This window comes from Gopherus flavomarginatus, chromosome 8, assembly GCF_025201925.1.
Source record: "Gopherus flavomarginatus isolate rGopFla2 chromosome 8, rGopFla2.mat.asm, whole genome shotgun sequence".
NCBI lineage: Eukaryota > Metazoa > Chordata > Testudines > Testudinidae > Gopherus > Gopherus flavomarginatus.
This window is the reverse complement of record NC_066624.1, coordinates 12000065-12020574: the sequence shown is the minus strand read 5'-3', so window position 1 is coordinate 12020574 and position 20510 is coordinate 12000065. Positions and strand designations below refer to the sequence as shown.

General features: G+C 47.2%; 1 protein-coding gene across 2 annotated transcripts in view; it reads right to left on the bottom strand.

Moving 5' to 3' along the window:
• Window positions 1-2520: 2520 nt before the first annotated feature.
• PASD1 (PAS domain containing repressor 1) overlaps window positions 2521-20510 on the bottom strand; it is a 77790-nt gene continuing 59800 nt past the window's right edge. For both annotated transcript variants that reach the window (XM_050964739.1, XM_050964740.1), the window contains 9 exons: window positions 19417-19540; window positions 17282-17391; window positions 16016-16102; window positions 14984-15142; window positions 11589-11801; window positions 10566-10768; window positions 9397-9489; window positions 7458-7668; window positions 2521-5633 (listed from right to left, as the gene is read on the bottom strand). In XM_050964739.1, the coding sequence (XP_050820696.1) occupies window positions 5463-5633; window positions 7458-7668; window positions 9397-9489; window positions 10566-10768; window positions 11589-11801; window positions 14984-15142; window positions 16016-16102; window positions 17282-17391; window positions 19417-19540 (1371 nt within the window). In that variant the 3' untranslated portion in view covers window positions 2521-5462. The remainder of the gene's footprint in view (window positions 5634-7457; window positions 7669-9396; window positions 9490-10565; window positions 10769-11588; window positions 11802-14983; window positions 15143-16015; window positions 16103-17281; window positions 17392-19416; window positions 19541-20510) is intronic.

The following is a 20510-nucleotide window of genomic DNA, read 5'->3' as shown; positions in this document are numbered from 1 at the left end:
CCCCCTCACCCAACCTGTTTCGGTACAAAAGCCTGTATACACGGGCTAAAAAACACCAAAGAAGCCTCGATGAGCTGAGACTGGTAGGGCATTTATCGTGATAGTTTCAGTTACAAGGCTATAGTCACAGGGGTGCTGCTACCACCTTAAGTTTAGCAAGTGAGAGCATGTGAAAGCCCACAAGCAAGTGTTAAAATGGCCATACTAGGTCAGACCAAAGGTCCGTCTAGCCCAGTATCCTGTCTTCCGACAGTGGCCAGTGCCAGGTGCCCCAGAGGGAATGAACAGAACAGGGAATCAAGTGATCCATCCCCTGTTGCCCATTCCCAGCTTCTGACAAACAAAGGCTAGGGACACCATCCCTGGCCACTAGCCATTGATGGACCTATCCTCCATGAACTTACCTAGTCCTTTTTTGAACATGCTTAATCTGTAGAATAACTAATTGGCCAGTTTCCTATAACACTTTTTTGTCCATGTCTTGGCCCCATTGAAACACATTCTAAGAGCACAGCTCCACCAGTGTAGGACTGTACCAAAGTGGCCCGAAGTCACCCACAGCTTCCATTGCATTTTAATAAAAGTCGTGGCAGTTACTGAGCACAGAGCAGCTGGTGGGGGCGGAGGGGCTAGTTAAACACAAGCTTGTTAAAAAAATTTAAATCCCAACCCCGCCCCCCCCCAGCCCCCTTTGGCAAATGTAAGCCGAGTGCCACAGCAGACGCTGTGGTAGTGCCTTCGCACAGCACCTCACAATCAGCCAGCCTGAACTACAGGCTGGTCACGCACACCAGCGCTGAAGGGCACACCCTTTATGCTGGCCCTGTACAAGGGCTGTGCCCCACACCGTTTGTGAACTGGGATGTGTGTATATTTGTGTTGCACCAATGCCTGTCAGCTGCAGACAAACAGCCTGGGTGTCTAGCATGTATCTGAGGGTACTTGTGCACTGGGGCTGGAGGTGTCATGTCCAGCGCCTGTAGATGTACACGGCCTGCTGCTAAAAACAGACCTGTAGCTGCAGGCGTGTGACTGACGAGTGTTTGGGTGCAGCTGGAATGTCACGCCGGGCAGCCAGCCCTCACGCTGCTTGGGATACACTTAGTGCAATAATGCCCTTAACCCTCCCCTTGGCTTGTGGGGCCAGAGGCGGGGTGGGGGAGCCTCCCCACCTCTTCTGCCTGCAGGCCATCTAGTCCATTCCCCAACAGGCTGGTGGAGCAAGTCGGGGTGTGTGTGTGCATTTTTCATGCAGGGGTGGGGGGAAGGGCTCTAATCCGCCACTGTGCGCCTCTCCTGAAGCTGGGTAAGACATCTCCAGCCTCCCCTGGCTATTTTTATCAATCAAAGAACAAGCTGCTACTGTCAGTGGAATCCCAAAGACATAGCCCTCATGAGTAAGGCTACAGTTAAGTCATGGGTATTTTTAGTAAAAGTCATAGCCAGGTCACGGCCACTAAACAAAAATTCATGGCCTGTGACCTGTCCATGATTTAATTAAATCTTGAAGGGGGGGGCACTGGTGCTGCTGCTGGGGAGTTGCTTGTGGCTAGCAGACCACAGCTGCTCCAGCTGGCTGGAGACTGCTGGTGTGCCTGTCCTGGCAGCCATCGGAGCAGCAGGCCCTGGAGCCAGCTGCTTGGGCAGCCCTGGAGTCAACCACACTGGCCTCTGCAGAGGTTATGGAGGTTACGGATGCCACGAAACAGACACAGAGCCCTGCTCAAGCGTTTGTGAACGCGCCCAGCCAGCAAGCCCTAAGGTTCCTGTGCCCCAAAGCACTAATTCTAAGCAGCACCAGCTATAGGCCTTTTCAGCCACCTTTGCTGTAGCATGACACACCCCTGGAATGGCTACATGGTGGAAAGTCACATACCAACCAGGCCCTAAGCTGCCCTCAAGCAAAACACACCCTCACTTCAGTGCGCGTGTTAGTTACGTACCATACGTTGCACAATAGCCTGTAGCCCTGTGTGCAAGTGGCTCAGCTCACCTACATGACGTGCCTCTGTGGGGCGGCCAGTGGCTGCTTAAGGAGGCACATCCTGTTATACATGGGCCATTTCTTGGCCACGACATGGATCGTCCAAGGGCACAATTTTTGCCCCTTGTATGTAGTGGTAAAAGACAGCTACAAACAACACTTTGCTAAGTAGACGTTTGAGGCTAGTTGCGCAAGGAGGTTGCTAGTTCACATAATTTTTCCAGCCATGGTCCCTGACATTACAACATGCTTCAGTCACAAAGAATTGGCAGGGACAAGCACATTCTTATACCTCTGGCAGCTGAGGTGGCTGAACCCACTCTAAACAGGAGCTCAGTGATGGTCAACATTTTTTTTTTGGATGGCTAAGCTTTGGTACCCAACTTCCTACCCCAACCTTCACCCTGGCTGCCTTGGCCAAAATCTGAGCTACACTCACTGAGCCAGCCAAAAAAAAGGGGCACATTTGACAATTCTAGTCTATGCATTTGCCCCAGGTAATACAGTGCAGCGAGAGAGAGAGAGAGAACGAGAGAGCGCGTGTGTTGTGTGTGAGAGAGAGAGAGAGTGAGAGAGACTCAGCCTCCTCGACCTCTCATTTTATGCTCCCATCTTTTCTAGATACACCACCATGGCATAGTAGTGCACAGGGCTGCCCAAAGGATTCAGGGGCCTGGGGTCTTCGGAGGCGGGGTGAGGGGCCCTTCCGCTTCGGGTTTTCAGGGAACTTCAGTGGCAGAGTGAGTCTTGGAGTGAGTGAAGGATCCACCACCGAATTGCTGCCGAAGACCCAGAGCCAGTGAAGGCCCCGTTGCCGAACTGCAGCTGAAGACCTGGAGCGAAAGAAATTCTGGATCTTTGGCAGTAGGGCCTTCACTTGATCCGGGTGTGTTTGGCAGGACTAAAGGATCTGCTGCCGAAGACCCTCATGGGAGCCCCTAAAAACTCTCATGGGGGCCTGGGGCAAATTGCTCCACTTGCTCCCCTCCCCCCCCAAGGCAGCCCTGGTAGCATATTGTACACGGTGGTCCAATTAAGCTATGAAAGCAGCTAATGTCTCTTCTGCCCCCAGTGACTGATGCCAGCTGTGCAGTGCTGGGGTGTGGCCTGATGAAACGGAGCACTGCCCTAGCACCTAACAGTCTGTGCTGCTCTCCTCTTAGTCACCCTAATGGTGACTCAAGTTTTAATGGTAAAATCTTTAATATAGTTCTCAATGCTCCATGCAGGGTGCCCATAACCATACTACGAGGCTGGCCTCCAGCAGCAAGGCACTCAGACTGCAGCAAGGGTGAGCCTGAAGCTGCCAGTTGCTCCACGCCCTTCCTAGGCAAAGCCAGGTACCCTGCTTCAAACGTGCTCAACCCCATCGCTGCTCAGAGTACAGTTTCACAAGCAGGCGCCCACTAGCTGAGTGTGGATGTGGCCCAAACACGCCCAAGCAGGACTGGAAACGAACATGCTCCTTTACGTTCTTTGGAAATGGTTTTTAAAGTGGCCAAAGAAACATCATGACCCAGAATCGTGGCTGGACTGCAGCTGCCACCAGGGCAAAGTGGCTGAAAAACAGCAGAGCTGCCTCACTGAGGACACCTCGGGAAAGCCTGCTGGGGCAAGGGGCTGCTATATGACCTAGGGGTGTGGGGGGGTAGGGGGAAGTGTGGGGCCCTATGCCCCGTGAGCCCGTGGTGCCTGAACAGCTTGTGGGAGCTGGCTTAAAAGAAAGCATTCCCGCATGAGCCCAGCTTTGGCAGCCCAATGGTGACCTACAGTCACCTTTTCCAAGCAGTGCTGAGCACAGCGCCACTGTGCACTATGATCCAGCTGGACCTCACCATGCTTTCAGCCTCATCTGTTTCTGCTCAACTACTCGAGGCTGGCACCCGAGCTCATGGTGATGGAGGGGTCCCAAAAGGGCCTAGAAAAAGCAGATTGATGAGATTAGCTCGAGGTTAGACAATAACCTCTCCCTAAACTCTAGTCTGAGTGCCAGCCACAATGTTAGGACTTTGCCATTGCTTTTTTATTTTTGCTTTAAGGAAGTATCCAAGCATTGTCTCAGAAAGCTGCTCTTAATGGCATAAGTTGTCTTCAGCGTTTGGGATCGAGCATGACCCAAATCTAACACTCAGATCCTAATTAAAAAAAAAAAAAAAAAGAAAAAAAATCTAAAAATTAAATATTAATTTTCCTTTGGAAAGACACAAACAGTAGGGCCACTTTACTATACACCCACTGAGAAATAGCCATTTTGTCAGTTCATAAATATAGACATATAGTTAAAAAGTGACAATTTACAAAAATACAATTTATTGCTAACTCAAAGGCTTGGACTATCTCTTGGGTCATTGTTAGTATAAATTTCAGCTTTGCCAAATTGAAACATTAACTAGCAAAACCACAAAGTTTGCCTTCATCTGATTTTCAGGTGTAAAGAAACATGCACTGCATGGTCCAGTGGAAAAACGTAAGGACGCCTTGCCAGTACACCCTGAAAAATACTTGGCTACAGGGAATAAAAACATAGAAATTTATCTGCACACATCTCTTATTAATGGTGCTGTGAGTTGGTATAACAACAGTACGAAATTTAGGCCAGAGTGGTGTTACAGAAATTAGCAGCATTATCCAATCATCTGAAAGAAACCAATTCTGGGATTGAGGTATAGGAAAAAAGGAAAACAAAATCCACAATGAACTTACTACAACATAGTGAATTATGTACACGATAATTAAACAGGATCCTGCTGATTCTGACAGTTTTCTGTGTTCCAAACACTGGTCTTAAATTCACAGTGAATTTCAGCAACATTTAAAAGGAGCATCCATGTCCTGAATTGAAAATATTTTCTCAGTTGCAAAGCGATCTTTGCACTGACCTGATTAACATGCCTGCAGCTAGAAATCCATATTGCAGTCCAAAGGAATTGTCCTGCTGTGCTGTCTAAGGACGTATGGCTTAGTGACCAATATCAGCCACATGTGACTTCAGAGATCATTTTCCTACCTAAGTCAACCATTTTTGATCAACAAGTCCCTAATCGCCTTTGCAGATTAGCTTTGGCAGGCAAGAGCACCACAACCAGTTCCTACTATCCTGATTTTAGCCTCCAAATACTTTTAGCATTTAGTAGCCCCTCTTGACAGGATGTACGTGAACGGGAGGTCTAGCGGTTCACAGTTAAACTGTGTTTAGTCGAACGGTTCTGGGGCTTCATGAATCGAGGCTTTGCTTTGATACTGTTGCTGTGCAGCATCAAGGACTGAATACATAAAAATGGTAATCAACAAGGTACCATATGGTGATCCTGCTCTCCTGCTGGGACCTTCCTCCATGCTGCCATGTTTCCCTCTGGGCTAACCCTCACCCCTCTGGCACATGAGGAGGGCCGACTCTCCTCGAATTTCGCCGTCCTTCCCCCGACTCCTGCTTAACACAGCAGCTGCGACTCGTCACCTTCTCCTCATGCCCTGGCTTTCAGGGCAGCTGCATTTCAGGCAGGTCCTGTAAGTTGCAGGACTGACCCTGCGGATGGTGGCTTTGTTGCTGTGGATGGAGGAAGTAGCCCATGGTATTCTGCTGCGGTATATGAGATGGCTGGAAAATACGCTGATTTTGACTCCCCGGGACCGACTCGGGGGCTTGCATCTGTAGAAAGGAAATGCGATACAATCAGATGGGTTTCTCAGCAAACGCAGATTCGCCTTGTGCCCTGATCTAGCTTCTTCTGGCTGTTCAATGCAGTGCCCTGGAAAGGGTTGGGCTGATTCTGGACGAGCCTATCAAAGGAACATACAGTGCTGAGTCTGGGAGCAAAAAGAAGGGATAACATAATAATCCCATCAAGATGTGGACTAAGTCAAATTCAGCACAGGCACAGAGACAGTGTTTTACAAGGGATAACTCCTTAATTCATCCTCATAGCGCTTGTGGAAGGGTTGGTGCTTTCATCCCCATTTTGTAAAAAATGCAGGTCCTCAAGTTTCAATTACCCCAGGGGCCTAAATTTTCAACATAACCACGAGTTTCCGGGCACTCAGGTAGGATGCCAAAGTTATTTGCACTCCTTAAGCCACAGACAATCAAGTACCCAACCCGTTGGACTACTGCTACGATTGCCAAACCCACAGGGAAGCCTACGGGAAGGCTCCAGTCTGGGTGAGTGCAAAGGCTGGGAAATCCGCATAGCGACAGCTCCAGGAGCCTGCTCCCATCCCCCTTGCACAAGGCAGCTCAGCTGGGTTCCGAGGGGCCATGGTGCCTGGCCGCAGTAAGCCTCTGCGGCATAGCCAGCCCATGGTATGTTCCCGGTGGTGTTAAAGTCTGATCTCACAGTGAACAGAAATTCTCATCTTTCCAAGGAAATACCCAGTCATGCAGCGTGACACACGAATGGGTCATGGAAAATAAAGGTGATCGGCAAAGCAGCCAAAAGGTCTGAGTGTGATGCAGCTGTGGACTTACTGTGACTTTGGACATGTCACTTGACTTCTCACAAGCTCAGTTTTGCTGTTTTTCACAAAATGGAGATGAAAGCACCAACCCTTCCACAAGCGCTATGAGGATGAATTAAGGAGTTATCCCTTGTAAAACACTGTCTCTGTGCCTGTGCTGAATTTGTCTTAGTCCACATCTTGATGGGATTATTATGTAATCCCTTCTTTTTCAACCAGCCCTGCAGCATAACTAGTTCCACCTGTAGCTGATCTCTTCCCATTACTTTGCTACATACCTCCATACATACGACCCATTACACTTACGGCTTTGTAAACCCACTCAGTTTTTGAGAGAATGAAAACTATTTTCAATGATTAATTAGCCTCAGTGATTCCTTCCATGAACTGTTTTATCAACCGGGCACAATCCTTGCTCTTGAAAATCAAATCTGTCTTCGCGAAAGGTTTGCTCGGTGGCCCAATTAATTCTTTGAATAAAGAGCAGCGTGTCGCTGGTTTAAAAAAACACCACCACAGTCTGCTAGGGTGACCAGACAGCAAATGTGAAAAATCAGGACAAGGGGTGAGGGGTAATAGGAGCCTATATAAGAAAAAGACCCAAAAATCAGGACTGTCCCTATAAAATCAGGACGTCTGGTCACCCTACAGTCTGTTCAGATACTACAGGCACATGCGGCCAGATTTTCAAAAGTGCTTTGGACCCAGCAACTCCTAGTGCTTAACATTCCCGGCCAGATTTTCCAAAAAGTTCCATGTACTGGGTGCTGAGCTGCATTTGAAAAATTTGGTCACTCATTTTGGTGCCTAAATGAGAGTTAAAGTTCTTCTGAAAACATGGTCTCAACTGTGCTGACCATTTTTGGAAATTCTGGTGATACAGGGCAGGCTGTAGGTGTGTCTAGGTACAGTGGAGATGGGAGTCATGAAAGATAAGACAGACAGATTCAAGTCACGTATGAGCCATTCCTTCTAAACTGTCTGATTGACATTTACAAACCCAGCCCAAGTATACTACCTGCAGGTAGAGATGCTGCTGCTGAACCTGCTGTTGGGGTGGCCATTGGTGGAGATGAACTGGAGGTTGCGTCTGGTGGGAAGTGAAGTTGGCCTGTGGAATCATGACCGAAGGGGTAAATACAGGAGAAGGGGCAGGAGCCCTGACTGTGCTACATGTAATTGGCTGCATCTGTAATGGGGGAGGCAGCATCTGCTGTTCTGGAACAAATCTGTAAATAGAAGGAAAATAAAACACTAATAGAAGGTAAACAATGTATCAGCATGAGAATAAATGCCAGAGAACTAAGCTGATTAAAACAAAGCAAAATGCAGTCTGGAAAAACAACAGGAAAATGTACCAGACTAGCCGCAAAAATCTCCCATCAAAGGCGGCAGATAGCCTGTGCCTCCCCAAACAGGCTGATGTGGCCCTGCTCACGCTCTGCCCCCATGCCCTCTCCTTCAGTTCTCTGCCATGGCCCAGGCTGGAGGGACTGAGGGTGGCTGGCACTGGGCACTGGTTGGCCAGCCAGCACTTGGACTGCATCACCAGGAGCTGGGGGAGTGGGGGGACCTCAGGCACAAGGGGAGGGGCAGGGGCTAGCCTCCCACAATGGCTGGGTCACCGGCCGCCCATGTCTTCCACATCCTTTATCAGTATAATGAAGTGGAACTCATACTGGAACCCCACATGTGAGAACAAGAGTATCTGATTTGGAGAAGTTGATGGTTCTGCTGTATGGCTGCACCCCCACCGAAACTGTGAGTCATCGATTCACAGATCCCAAGGCCAGAAGGACCATTGTGATCACCTAGTCCAATCTCCTGTATAGCGCAGGCCAGAGAACTGCCCCAACATAATCCCCAGAGCAGATCTATTAGGAAAACATCCAATCTTCATATTAACATTGTCAGTGATGGAGAATCCACCAGGACCCTCGGTAAATTGTTCCAACGGTTAATTACTCTCACCATTAAAAATATACACATATTTTCAGTCTGAATTTGTCTAGATTCAACGTCCAGCCATTGGATTGTGTTATACCTGTCTCCGCTAGACTGGAGAGCCTGTTATTAAATATTTTCCCCCATGTAGATACATACAGACTGTAATCAAGTCACCCCTTAACCTTTCCTTTGTTAAGCTAAATAGCTGGAGTTCTTTGCTCAGTGAACCAACCACATCCATTGGCAGACTTAGATGTAAAGCTCTCTGGGGCACGGACCAATACTTCATAGTATGTTAGTACAGTGCCTAGTGCAATGGGGTAGCATCTCTGGGTGCTACTGAAATAACAACAATAGAAATAAGGTGATTAGGACTAAACAACTGTGGCAGCAAAACCTTGAAAGGTGTGCAGTTGTGTTAAGATGAACAGGTTAGAGCATAAGAACACAGCAAAGAGTTTACCTATGCCAATTGGCAGCAGTACAGTAACAATGCTTTTCTTCCTCTAGTACAGTAAGTGTAGAGCTGGACAGGGAACGTATTTTATTTCCCGTGAACATTACTCAAGAAACATTTTTTCATTTCTGTCAAAAACTTTGAATTTTGAGAAGAATGGCGAAAAACCAGAACTGGAACATTCTCGGTTTTCAGAAACTGAACGCAGCAAATGGTTGCCAACCCCCCCCCCCCCCAACAAAATGTCAGATTTTAGTTTTCAGTAAAAGCCTGAAAAAGCTGGACAAGAACTGAAATTTACTTGGAAAATTTTCTATTTCATTGAAGGAAAGTTTTTCATTAAAAAAAAAAAATCCAACATCAGTTTTTTTTGTTCAACCAGGTCTAGTTAGTTATCTCTTTACCACTGATTTTTTTTCTTTTTGGTAGCCAAGATTTTTGATCATTTTCATGACCCCGAAAAGAACCCCAATAAGATCTTGCACATGGACAAAGCTGCTGAAGAGAAAGCTCACTGCTGAGATAGTGTACAGTAGGAACAGGGAAGACTTACTTTGCTTGCTGTCTGCCAGCACTGTTTTGCGATGACTGATTACTGCCATTAGCACTCGGCATCAAGGCTTGGACCGGCTGATCTAACAGCATCCTACGGCAGAATGAAAACATGGCACAGTCAGAAAAGGTATTTGTTTTTTCCTACGTTCAGATTCTTCACACTCTATCTCTAGTATCCTAGTAAAAGCTCTGTGAAAGCTCTCAAATCTTCACTAACTCATTCCATCCAAGATTATGGACCTGAATGGTTATGTGCATATAATGTAAGATCACAATTTTATCATCTACTCTAAAAAGACAACAGATCTGAGCTGAAACATCTAAGCCTTTCAGATCACAAATGTTTAATTGATCTTGTTAAAATTATGATGTCCCATCCTCGTGCAAATTAAGGATCCAGTTCTTTCATTTGCTTTGGACTTGAACACACATTTAGCCGGCATTTGCTCACAGAAGAGTTCCAGGTGCCTCACAACACATACCAACAGTGTTTGCATGCTAGTTTCGGGAGCTGGGCTGGGTGGTGATGGGGCTGGATCTGTAAAGTGCATAGCACACAACAATTGATAACAATATTTGGGCCAAATTCCATCCTGAATTACATGGGAATTTGACCTTAACATGTTTAATAATCTAAAGCCTCTTTAAGACAGAAAGGCCTCCAGGCAACTTTTTTTAAAGGCCCTGATCCTGCAAGCACTTTTGAAAGGGCCTGATCCTGAGAGCCCTTTCTCTAACCAATATCTGCTAAGACTTCACGAGAGTTCTGCACGTGGATGGCTAGCAGGACTGCACTGAAAAGGGCTATTTCCAGGGCATCCATCCTGGCAGGAGAACGAATATTCTGGAGTTCCTGGGAACTAAGAGAAAACTATGCGAAGCACTAGTTTTGGCTCTTTATTCCCCTGAAACCAAAAGCTCAGCTCCCTCTGACCAAAGCAAGGCATATAGGTACATCCCGTGCCTAAAAACCTGTTAAGTTATATGGGAGGCATATGTATGGAGGCATTAGTAAAGCTTTAGTAAAGCATTAGTAAAGCTTTAGTAAAGCATAGCTCCTGACTTGTAGAATGAAAGCCAAGCCGTCACTGCTGCCCAGTCTAGTGCACAGTGATATGTTCCTCCCACTCAGACCTCATCAGGAGCCAGCACTGACTGCATTCCTACCTTAGACTCCTATCTTGGCTGTAGTCAGACGGTTGTTGCCTTTCGCTCATTTCCGTTGGCATCTGAGCAGAGACAGTGATGGGATGAGTTTGGGAAAACACCATGGGGCTGTTGTAGAGGGGCATCGAAATGCTTGTCTGCGCTGGCAGACATGTTTGCTGTGCCTGGCTGCCTCTTATTAAGTGCTGCTGCTGCTGCTGCACCTGAGACATAAAAAATTGTCCCTTTAGCGGAGTCAGCTCCATGGAAGAGACCCTGTACCTTTAACATGCAGTTAGAAGGCAGACTGTGTGACAATGGCACTTTCTGCTCCCTGAATACAACAGGGGACAGGCAGCAGATCTGGTGAGTGCAAACAGCATGTCTGCAGTAGGGATCCCTCAGTGGCCATTGTGCAGGTGCTGAGAGACTTTGCTATAAAAATAAGTTGTCTTTTCAAAATCAGGCTATAACAGAAGGGGGCAAGCAGCACAGATGTGATGGAAGGAAGGCGCCTATATTGGGAGAAGGTGACTGAAAAATCTGGAGCCCTCACTAACAGATACTTGTACTTCCTCTACGAATATGCTGCCTTCTCCCTGACAGTTATAGCAGTGTAAGTCCCACTGATTACTCCTGAGCTACTCCAGATAGACTCTGGTCTAACTAAGAGCAGAACTGGAATCAGAGGTTCCCTTAGGTCTAACACCATTAGGCCATTACATCTCTAGATACTACGGCAAAGTGACATCATCTACATTCATCATGTAAAACAAAGTTAACATCTTAAAGCTGATTAGTGACGCACGTCCCACTCACTGCAGCATGAAACCTAGACTCAGGAGGCACGAGGAGAATTGCGCTCATGGAGTGGGAGTAAAGTGGAGGGAGTCACTGGGCCCAGCCATCAGCACTCATCCAGCCAAGTCAGGTGGAGTTCCCCTGGGGACGGATCTGTCCCTAAACGAGCTGCCATGCAGTAATTACAAGAGTCATTTATAAAGAACATTCAATTGCTATTGAAGAAAATCAAGAAGTTAGCACCTGTGAGGAAGTGACACAAGGTTCCCTGAGGAATTGATGTGGTGATGGTAAGTGTGGGGTACTGTAGTGTTTGGATCCCATAAGGCCTTGCTGCTGAGGCTTCTTGGCTGTGGCCTGCCTGGTCGCCCCAGGCTGCTGTGGTTGGGATGGCCTTCTTGGGCTCTGTTGTTGTACGTTGTTAAAGACTAAGGGCATAGGTTGTTGCATCAGCATCTGTAAAAAAGAGACGCATGAGCTGGTACAGCAGTTTATGCATTTAATTTTTAATGCTTCCTCCTGACTATGCTACAGTAAGCTCTCATGCAATGTACACTATTGCTGGTGCAAAAGACAGTGTTCCCAAGATCTATTAAATCAATACATTAACATAAATTGTGCTGGATTCCCTATATCCAATAAAACCAGGTCCTTTGCCATGGCTTAGCAATGTGGTATTGAGATACAGACAGTTTCACCTCTAATTCACTAGCTCTAATTAAGCTTTATCAAATCAAAACTGAAAGTCACTGGAATCTGATGGCTTTTGCGAAACAACTGGAACCTGCAATCCAGATGTTGATCTGTGGGTGCCTATATCACAAAACTCACCACAGGGGGATCAGCCTCAACAGAGAAGAAGGACTAAGGAACATGGATACTTATCTAAACCACCATCTCTAGTTGCTGAGCCTGTATTCTTTACTCATGCAATCTTCTCATGTATACCCATTACAGTAAAAAGCCCTACATGGACTTTTGTGCATGTGGCTATTTTCAGTATATAAACCCAATATTACAATGGAGAAGGCCATGTTTGCCAGTGGAATCTGATAAATTCTGCAGCAGTGAAGTGGTTGATATACAGAGCTGGTTTTTATTTTTTCCCCTAACATACTTGTTAAAGAGTAGATCTCATTTGTGTCAATCCTTTCTCAGCTATTCCCCAAACCTGTATTTTTGGCACTGTAGTTTGATTGAATTTTTACCAGCCCACCAGACTGTTCTCCATATTTGACTGACTGATTGGTGAATGATACCCATATAGAATGATCAGCTGTACTTTTCTCTCTTTCAACCTCTACTTAGACTAGTGAACATCTAAATTAAAAGTGCATGCACATTAAAGTGATGGCAACCATGCACAGTAAATCTGATCAGATTATAATTAGTAACGTTCAGCTCTCAGTTTGTAAAACTGGATTATTTTTCAGTATATTTGTACATTGTTGACTTTTGGATAAAAGGATGAAATGGACGCAGTCACTATCATTCTAGCTGCACCACAGTTTGTTAAAATGAGTGACAAATCCAATGCACGGATTAAACACAAAATAATCTATGCTGCTTTAATGTCACAAAACAACTTTACACCAGGGGTGATTTGCAGTTAGCTCTTTTTAAAAAAAAAGGGATCTCAGGACAGTCTGTAGATACCAAAAAATTTCCCGTGTAAATCATTTCTGGAGAACAGTCCATTTCCAGAATTAAAGCATACTCAGTTATTCCAGAGTCACCAAACTCTGGATATCTGAAGAGCATTTTCTTTCTCATGTTGTGCTGTCATTAATTTTAGTGTCACATCTAATTATTTCTTTCATGGTGTAATCTAACAGGTGAAGAGTCATCATTGCCTTCCTTAGTGTCATATTTGATTCAATAGCCACCTCTCCTTAATTAGAGGAAGTTTTTTTCCAAAAATTGGCATCAATTATGATGCACTGGCTCTCACTAGCAGGACATATCCTGTGTAATACTATGAACCATATATGTCCTCTAATTTCCTTAGGAAGAATTTGGGCCTGCTTTCTAAACCTATCTTGTTCAAACACAACATTAAGAGAGAACAGAAAACCAACCTTTGAGAACCTCATAACATGATAAAACCCTGTTACCTGGCTTCCCAAATAAACATTGCAAATCTGTGACCACTCAGAGCTAGTGAATAGTATGATACAGAATTCTTACATTTCACCCAGAAATGCTCGTATTAAAGCTGAAAACTAGTCTTTTGTTTTATGTAATTGTATGGCAGTTAAGGATACAGGGGATGGTGCAATGCTGTGAATTGCTTTATTCAAGTTATTGCAGGATGAGTCTGTGCAAATGATACTTTTATTGCAACTTGTGGATATTTTATGCAGTGGCCAATATGGAACACAAATACTGTATTTTCTCAAACAGCAAAGCACGTTATCTTCCATAATAGCATCACCGTCTACTGTAGCTCTTCATACTGTAATGAGCCACTAGGGGGTGCTACAAGGTAATTTTATTCCAGACAGTTTAAGAGATTAAATAAGGAATTAAGAAAAAGTAAGTCTGGGAGTAAGGTTGTAAATTCCCCATCCCTGACTTGAAGAGCTCAGTGATGGAGTTTCCTCTGTGAAAGCTTCTAACTGGAATAAAGCTAGTCACTTGCTGACCTTTAACAGGTCATGAATTGATTTCTTCTAGAGGAAACCTGCCTGAAGTCTTTGTAATGGCTAGAACCTACTGGTGCCAACTACAGTAATTACTGGAATAGCCACTAGATGGTGCTTAATATTTAGCCATAAATGCACTCTCTCTTTCGTACTTAAGTGACATACAGCAGTTGAAGGGAGCATTAAACAACAACGTTCCAACAGTCTCACTTGTTCCCCTGGGCATGTTGGGCTGGGTGGGTTGTTGCTTTAATCTTCTCCCTTCCTTCTTTCTCTCTACTCCTTCCCCTCTGCAATCCTATATGCCAATTTCTGGCAAACTGGCCCCGTATATTTCACGTTAGGGTATATAACAATCACACCCAGTGAGAGAGTGTTTTCAGAATGCTCAGGACTCGATTCTACCGTGTTAGCTGGGCCACAGTGTCTCCAACTCATACACTGTGTCAGTCAACATACATAAAGCAGCTGCAGCAGAATCATAAAATACAATAAGAGAGTGAACTGCGAATAACAGAAAATCAAATGTTCGCTTGTGCCCAAATAGTTAGGTGGAATCCATGACCACCCCAATCCTATTAACCTGGTCAGTTTTAGCTGGAAATCTGCTACTGAGCTTCTGCAGTCTTACCCGATCATTCAAACTTCAAGCTCTTCTGAGTAGGTGACTTTTTATTAGACATAAACTTCGGGAATTTTTTGATTTGGCACAATTACCAATTTGATATTTAAACATCAGGGAAGCAAAAACCTCCAGCCCTGCTGCTACAAACACTAAACCGTCCTTTCTTTCAGGAATGATCACAGTTCAGCAGTTCTAGAGCTTAGGAATGCATTGCCGATGGCGTTCACTTCTTATTTTTTTCCTTGTGGCAGGAGAGAAAATGCCCCACCAGTCTGGACCCTCCTGACGGTTAAGATAAAATCAAATGATACTTTGGGCCCAGGGAATCAGACATGGAGAGCGGGAGACACTGGAACAGATTCACATACCTGCAGATTGGAATCTTGCACTAGTTGGAGTTGCTCTTTGATAACATGGAGCTCTTCTTGCTGTGTCTTGATGTCAGCTTGCAGTATGCGAGTCCTCTCCTCCAGCTGTTCTTTCAGTTGATGCATCATCCCTAACTGGGCTGGGAAGTGGTACACTGGCTACGGAGAACAGAAAACGAACCCAAGCTGGAAGAACTAATATTGCTGCTGACTGCAGAGAAGTGAATGCTCTCCTGCAGGACAGACTGCGTCTCAAAATATGGGGAGCTGCCCCCATGGAAAAGACTATATTGGAAAATTACACATTGGACACTTGCAAGTCGATGCACCACTGCGTTACTAGACTCTCATGCTGGTGTTCCACCACCGAGCATAGATGTAGAGTAACCCAGTGGAGAATCAGATTTTAGTTATTTTTCTTTACTTGTAGTGAAAAGAATGGCAAAATGGCAGGCGCTTGCTATGAGCCTTACGGTGGAAGGCACTTCACTCTAAAAATGATTCTGAATGGGCTATAGGCCCGATGCAGCTCTTGGAAAAGTCAATGGAAAAACTGAGCTCCAAGTAAGAGCTCAGTCATGAGCCACCTTATACACATGTAAGGAGTAAGGGGCTGTAAGGTGCCCCCTGACGCCTCTGTGCAGCTACCCACATCAGCAGCCTGTGTGCAGGGTCAAGAGCCGTTCCTCTCTCTACAGCAAGTAGCTTGCTAAGCTAAAGCAAGTATCATTCATATCACAGCGTGCTCAGGAACCGTCACCGGCGGGGCCTGCCTGTGTATGCTTCTCTGATGGGCCGCTCGACGCACAGACACAGTTAAAATAACCTGGGAGAATGCTGTTGCTGGAACCACAACAAAGGTCTCCAGCTCGCAAAACTGGTGCATCCAGCAATGAGGTAAAGCGCTGCTAACTCAAACCTTAGCTGAGTCTCTTGGGCAATGATTTCAGATCTCTCCTCATGCTACAATAATGTTACAATCTGCTGGCCATGCACGGGCTAATGAGATCTTAACAAAACCAAACCACATACCATCACAGCTTGCTGCGAGGAAATTGTTGGCTGGGCCACATGGTGCTGAGTGAGATGTTCAGCGGATGCTTGAGGAGTTACTATTGCCTGGGGAAGAGAACAACGGTTTGGTTTCGACCACAGTGTACCTGACATAAGGGCCAAGAGAGTTACCGAGGGCCAGATCTACACCAAAGGCAAATGTGTTACCCCGGGGGGTTCCCGCTGTCCAAGCATCAGCACTGGCCAAATACAAGGGAAGACATGCTCATTCTATCTTGCTGAATTCTTCGCATTTCCGAGACCTTTTACTTCCTGAGTGTGCCACACATTTACCATCGGAGAGACGGTTCCACGTGGGGCTGGAATAAGTGACCGACTGGCAGTTTTACCAATTGAAACAGGTGCCAACCATTCCCTTGGGGACAGAGCGAGCCCTCGGTAATTCCACAGGAGGCAGCACAGCTGGAAGGATGAATCTGGTCTCTTCCACTTACCGCCGATTATTGCAAATCCTTGTTTGAAAATTCCCTTTCTGGATGAAACCCTCTTTACCCACACAAATCCTGAGAAAACTGGGCTTCGCCTGAGTCTGGGCAAGCAAAAGTCAACCCCAGGCACCACGAGGCCAGAGTGTAAGCCTGCAGTGCCACCTCCTCCAGGTACTCAGCCAGTCTATGGCCTGGGATAGCAGGCATGTTTCCCCCACCACACTGGCCTGGGTTACTGTAGCTACCTGAGCGACACAAGCATGGATCCTGTTGCCTATGCAGAGTTGTTGTGCAGACTGCTCTGCAGTGCTCCACAACCCCGTGTTGCTGCTCTGCTGTGGGTCATCTCAAGCACTGTGTGAGGGCTGTAAGCTAGCCCACCTTACCAGGGAGAAAAATAATAAATAATATATGCAGATATACCTATCTCATAGAACTGAGAGGGACCCTAAAAGGTCATTGAGTCCAGCCCCCTGACTTCACTAGCAGGACCAAGTACTGAGCTCACCCCAGATCTCTAAGTAGCCCCCTCAAGGATTGAACTAACAATCCTAGGTCTAGCAAGCTAATGCTCAAACCACTGAGCTACCCCTCCCCTGCTAAGAAGCTTATTAGATTCATAAGGCCAGAAGGAAGCACCAGACCAGCTACTTGGCCCTCCTGTGTATCACAGGCCACCAACACTTCCCCCCTAGCCCAACATCCACACATGAAACCCACCACCGCCAAAATCACTGTTTCCCCCTTGCAGTGCTAAGCGCACGCTGGAAAGGCTGTCGTTTGCAGGGTTATCTACCTGTGTGCTCCCGCTCGAGGCCAGCCTCAGAGATGCCTTCTCCTGTTGACCCATTGGCACTGATTGCCTGGTGGGAGTGCTGGCCTCCGTGTGCCGCATGGATGATGTGGCTGCAAAAGAGAAGCTCTTTTTAGATGAAGTAAGAGTATGAGGCCATCAGACATGCTCTCCTATTCTAACAGAACCGGGAGGAGTGGAGGCATGGCAGGCCAGCTGCTACCCAGCACCCCAAGACACTGCTGAACCTCACAAAAATATCTGCTCTAGCAATTGCCTAAATGTGGCAAAGAAAGCAAGAGGATTGCAGTCAATGACCATGTACAGTCCATGAGTCACACCAAGCTGAACTGCTGCCCCGACCTGCTTACCCATCGTCTCCCCTGCTCCTTCTAGGCAGGGTGGGCTGCTTTTGATGATAATGCCCCATTTCAACATTCTCTCCACGGTGTTTCTCCAGATGAGCCAGACCACACGAGCCCCACAGAGCTACACAAGCTTCCCCACATGAGCATCGAGCCAGACCATCTCTGCACTGAAACCCACTCTGAATACTCCACTGCACGAATAGAGCCCCCAGGCTTGCTTTCAATACCGCAATGCATTATATGCATGCAACATCCCTGTGAGTCCTCGTCCTTAGCCCAAATGTGACAAGGTGAGATCCCAGCCATGTCGCTCTGCATGTCAGGAGGCCAGTCTCCCAGATCTTCCAGGGCACTGACTCGCCTCCGTTCAGGAAGTGAGGGGCCAGCTCTTAAATGTCTGACCAGATTAGATTTGCACATGCGGCCTCTGCAGTACACAGCCCTCAAACTAAGACAGTAATGACGAGCTGGGCAGACAGACAGGCAGTTTCTACTGAAATGGATAAAGCAGAGGCATTTTTTAAGGGAATTCACAGACATGTCACATTAAATTCCAGTATCTTGTTGCGTCAGTGTGATTCACTGACTATCCAGTGTGATTCTCAGCAGGAAGGCTAGAACGCTACACATCCACCCCCAAACTTTCCCCTATTGTCACCCCTGGGGCAGCAGAAGCAGCGGGGGTGCTTTAACCCGTGTGACCTACGCCTGCCCTGAGCAGGGAGCAAATGACACAGCTGTTAAAATGCCAACACTGGTCTACCACCCTCGAGCGCCTGCAGTTGCTACGGTGCCCAGTGGAACTGCACCAGTGGGGAATTTTAGGGGCAAATGTCTAGTGTAGACACATCGTAGGCTGGTCCCTCCCACCCCCTCTGCTCATTTAATAGTCACCTCTTCCTCTGACGCTTGGTATCAGAGCCTTCTCCTCACACAACCTTTCCCTATCTCTGCACTCACTGGCTCTCGCCCCATTCCCAATCACAGCCCAAACCCACCTGCCTGGCTGCATGGACGATGTATATTTCCACTACACCTGCCGCTGCAGTATCTAGGCATCTTCACTGGGGAAAGGAGGACCACTAAGAAGGCCAAAACTCTGTGCCTCCTCCCTCTATTAACCCCTCTCACAAGCACTGGGCTCTTGGGCTTTGGCTTCACAGCTTAAAAAAGGGGGTTTTACAGTGAGATAACCAAAGCGTGTTAGTGAACCCGCTGTAAAATCCCAGCGGAGATGAGGCTCTGAACCTCTGTGAACGAGTGAGGTCAGGCCCATGCTAAACTTCCGTCCAGGATTGGCCTTGCCTAATATACTGTGCGGTAAAACTGCAGATGCCTTGTCTGCATTCTGCTTTCACAGCCAGGTGACTACTGCGCGGTAGCTGCCGTATGATAAAAACACACCGTTTCTTTGTCAGTGAAGACGCAGCCTTGGTGGCTACCTTCACTAACCCTGGGAGCTTCGCTATGGTACAGTTGCTGGGAAAGTCCGGTGCATTCAGAGGCCAGGGGTGCTCCCATCCTGGTACCGGGGGAACCCCAAAAATGTCAAAGGGGGCTACTCTGGGTTCAGATGGCTGTGACAGATATAAACTAGCCAATCGGCAGACTATCTCCTCACACGGTTTTTTAGGTCTCTTGTAACAGTTTAAAACTTCCAACCGAGATTTGAGGTGTAGGGATTTTCTAAGCGGCTCCATGCTTTTGCCAATATGTTAGTATGGCACCTCGCCTTTGCTGGGATCTGTCGATGCTGGCTAGGGTACGTACATGCTGAGTCGGAGAGTGCGGTGTGTGAAGATCGCCGGGAGCTAGGTGAGGATACAGACACTCTTTCCCTGCTGGTGTCTTGGTTGTTTCCACATTGCCTGATGTCTAGGTAACTATTGTGACTCTGCAGTGAACAAAACACAGACAGCAACCTCCTTAGCAGCACAAAAGCAACAGCAGCTTGACCCCCCTTGAATCTTGCTCATGGCTCTTTCTCAGACAAAAACGGTGTTTGGTTCTTAAAGGGCCACAGCTGCCACTACAGAATTAATTTGGGTGATTGGAAACAACCAGCAGCTTGCCCAAAAGAACCTTTGGATGGCTCCTTAGGGTATGTCTGCACTGCAGCCAGAGGTGGGACTGCAGCTGGGGTAGACAAGCGAGGGCTAGTTTTACCTGCACTAGCACAGTTGAAAATCGCAGCTCAGATGTGGCGGCCCGGTCTTCAGCATGGGCCAGCAAGGAGAGTGCACACCCAGGGTCCCTGGCATGCTGGTACAGCCAGCACTGAAGCCCGTGTTGCTGCATCTATATTGTTATTTTTAGCTGTGGTCGCGCAGGTCCGCCTACTGTGCTATGATTCTGCCTTGGACGGCAGTGCAGACATGCCCTTGGTGGCCCTAAGCACTAGCCCTGGAAGCCAGTGAGCACAACAATGTGCTCATTTGTAGATGTGACCCTCAGGCACTTACCTAGCTGCCTTCCCTAGTAAGAGCTGAGCTCCTCGGTGGGCATGCCTTCTGCCTGCGCCTGGTAAAACGGCTGCATGTGCACTCACGGTTCCCAGGACCCCCCATCTGTCTCAGCTTTTGGGATGGTGCAGATTCCTACCACACGGCCCCATCCTTCTGAGCCTTGCAAAATGCATCAAAGGAAGGCAACGTTCTCCCACCCTCAGCTAAGCCTCCAGTGTGGCAAAGCCACCGCATCACAGAGGGAAATTCCTCCCCAGCTCCCCCTCACCCACCCTCCCCCCGGCTGGAGATCTGCCTAATACAGTGTACACAGGAGGGCAGGCACAGGGTGGCTTTGTGGCTAAGATACTAGCTGGGAATTTAGGAGATCCAGGTTCAACTCCCACCTCCATTGCACAC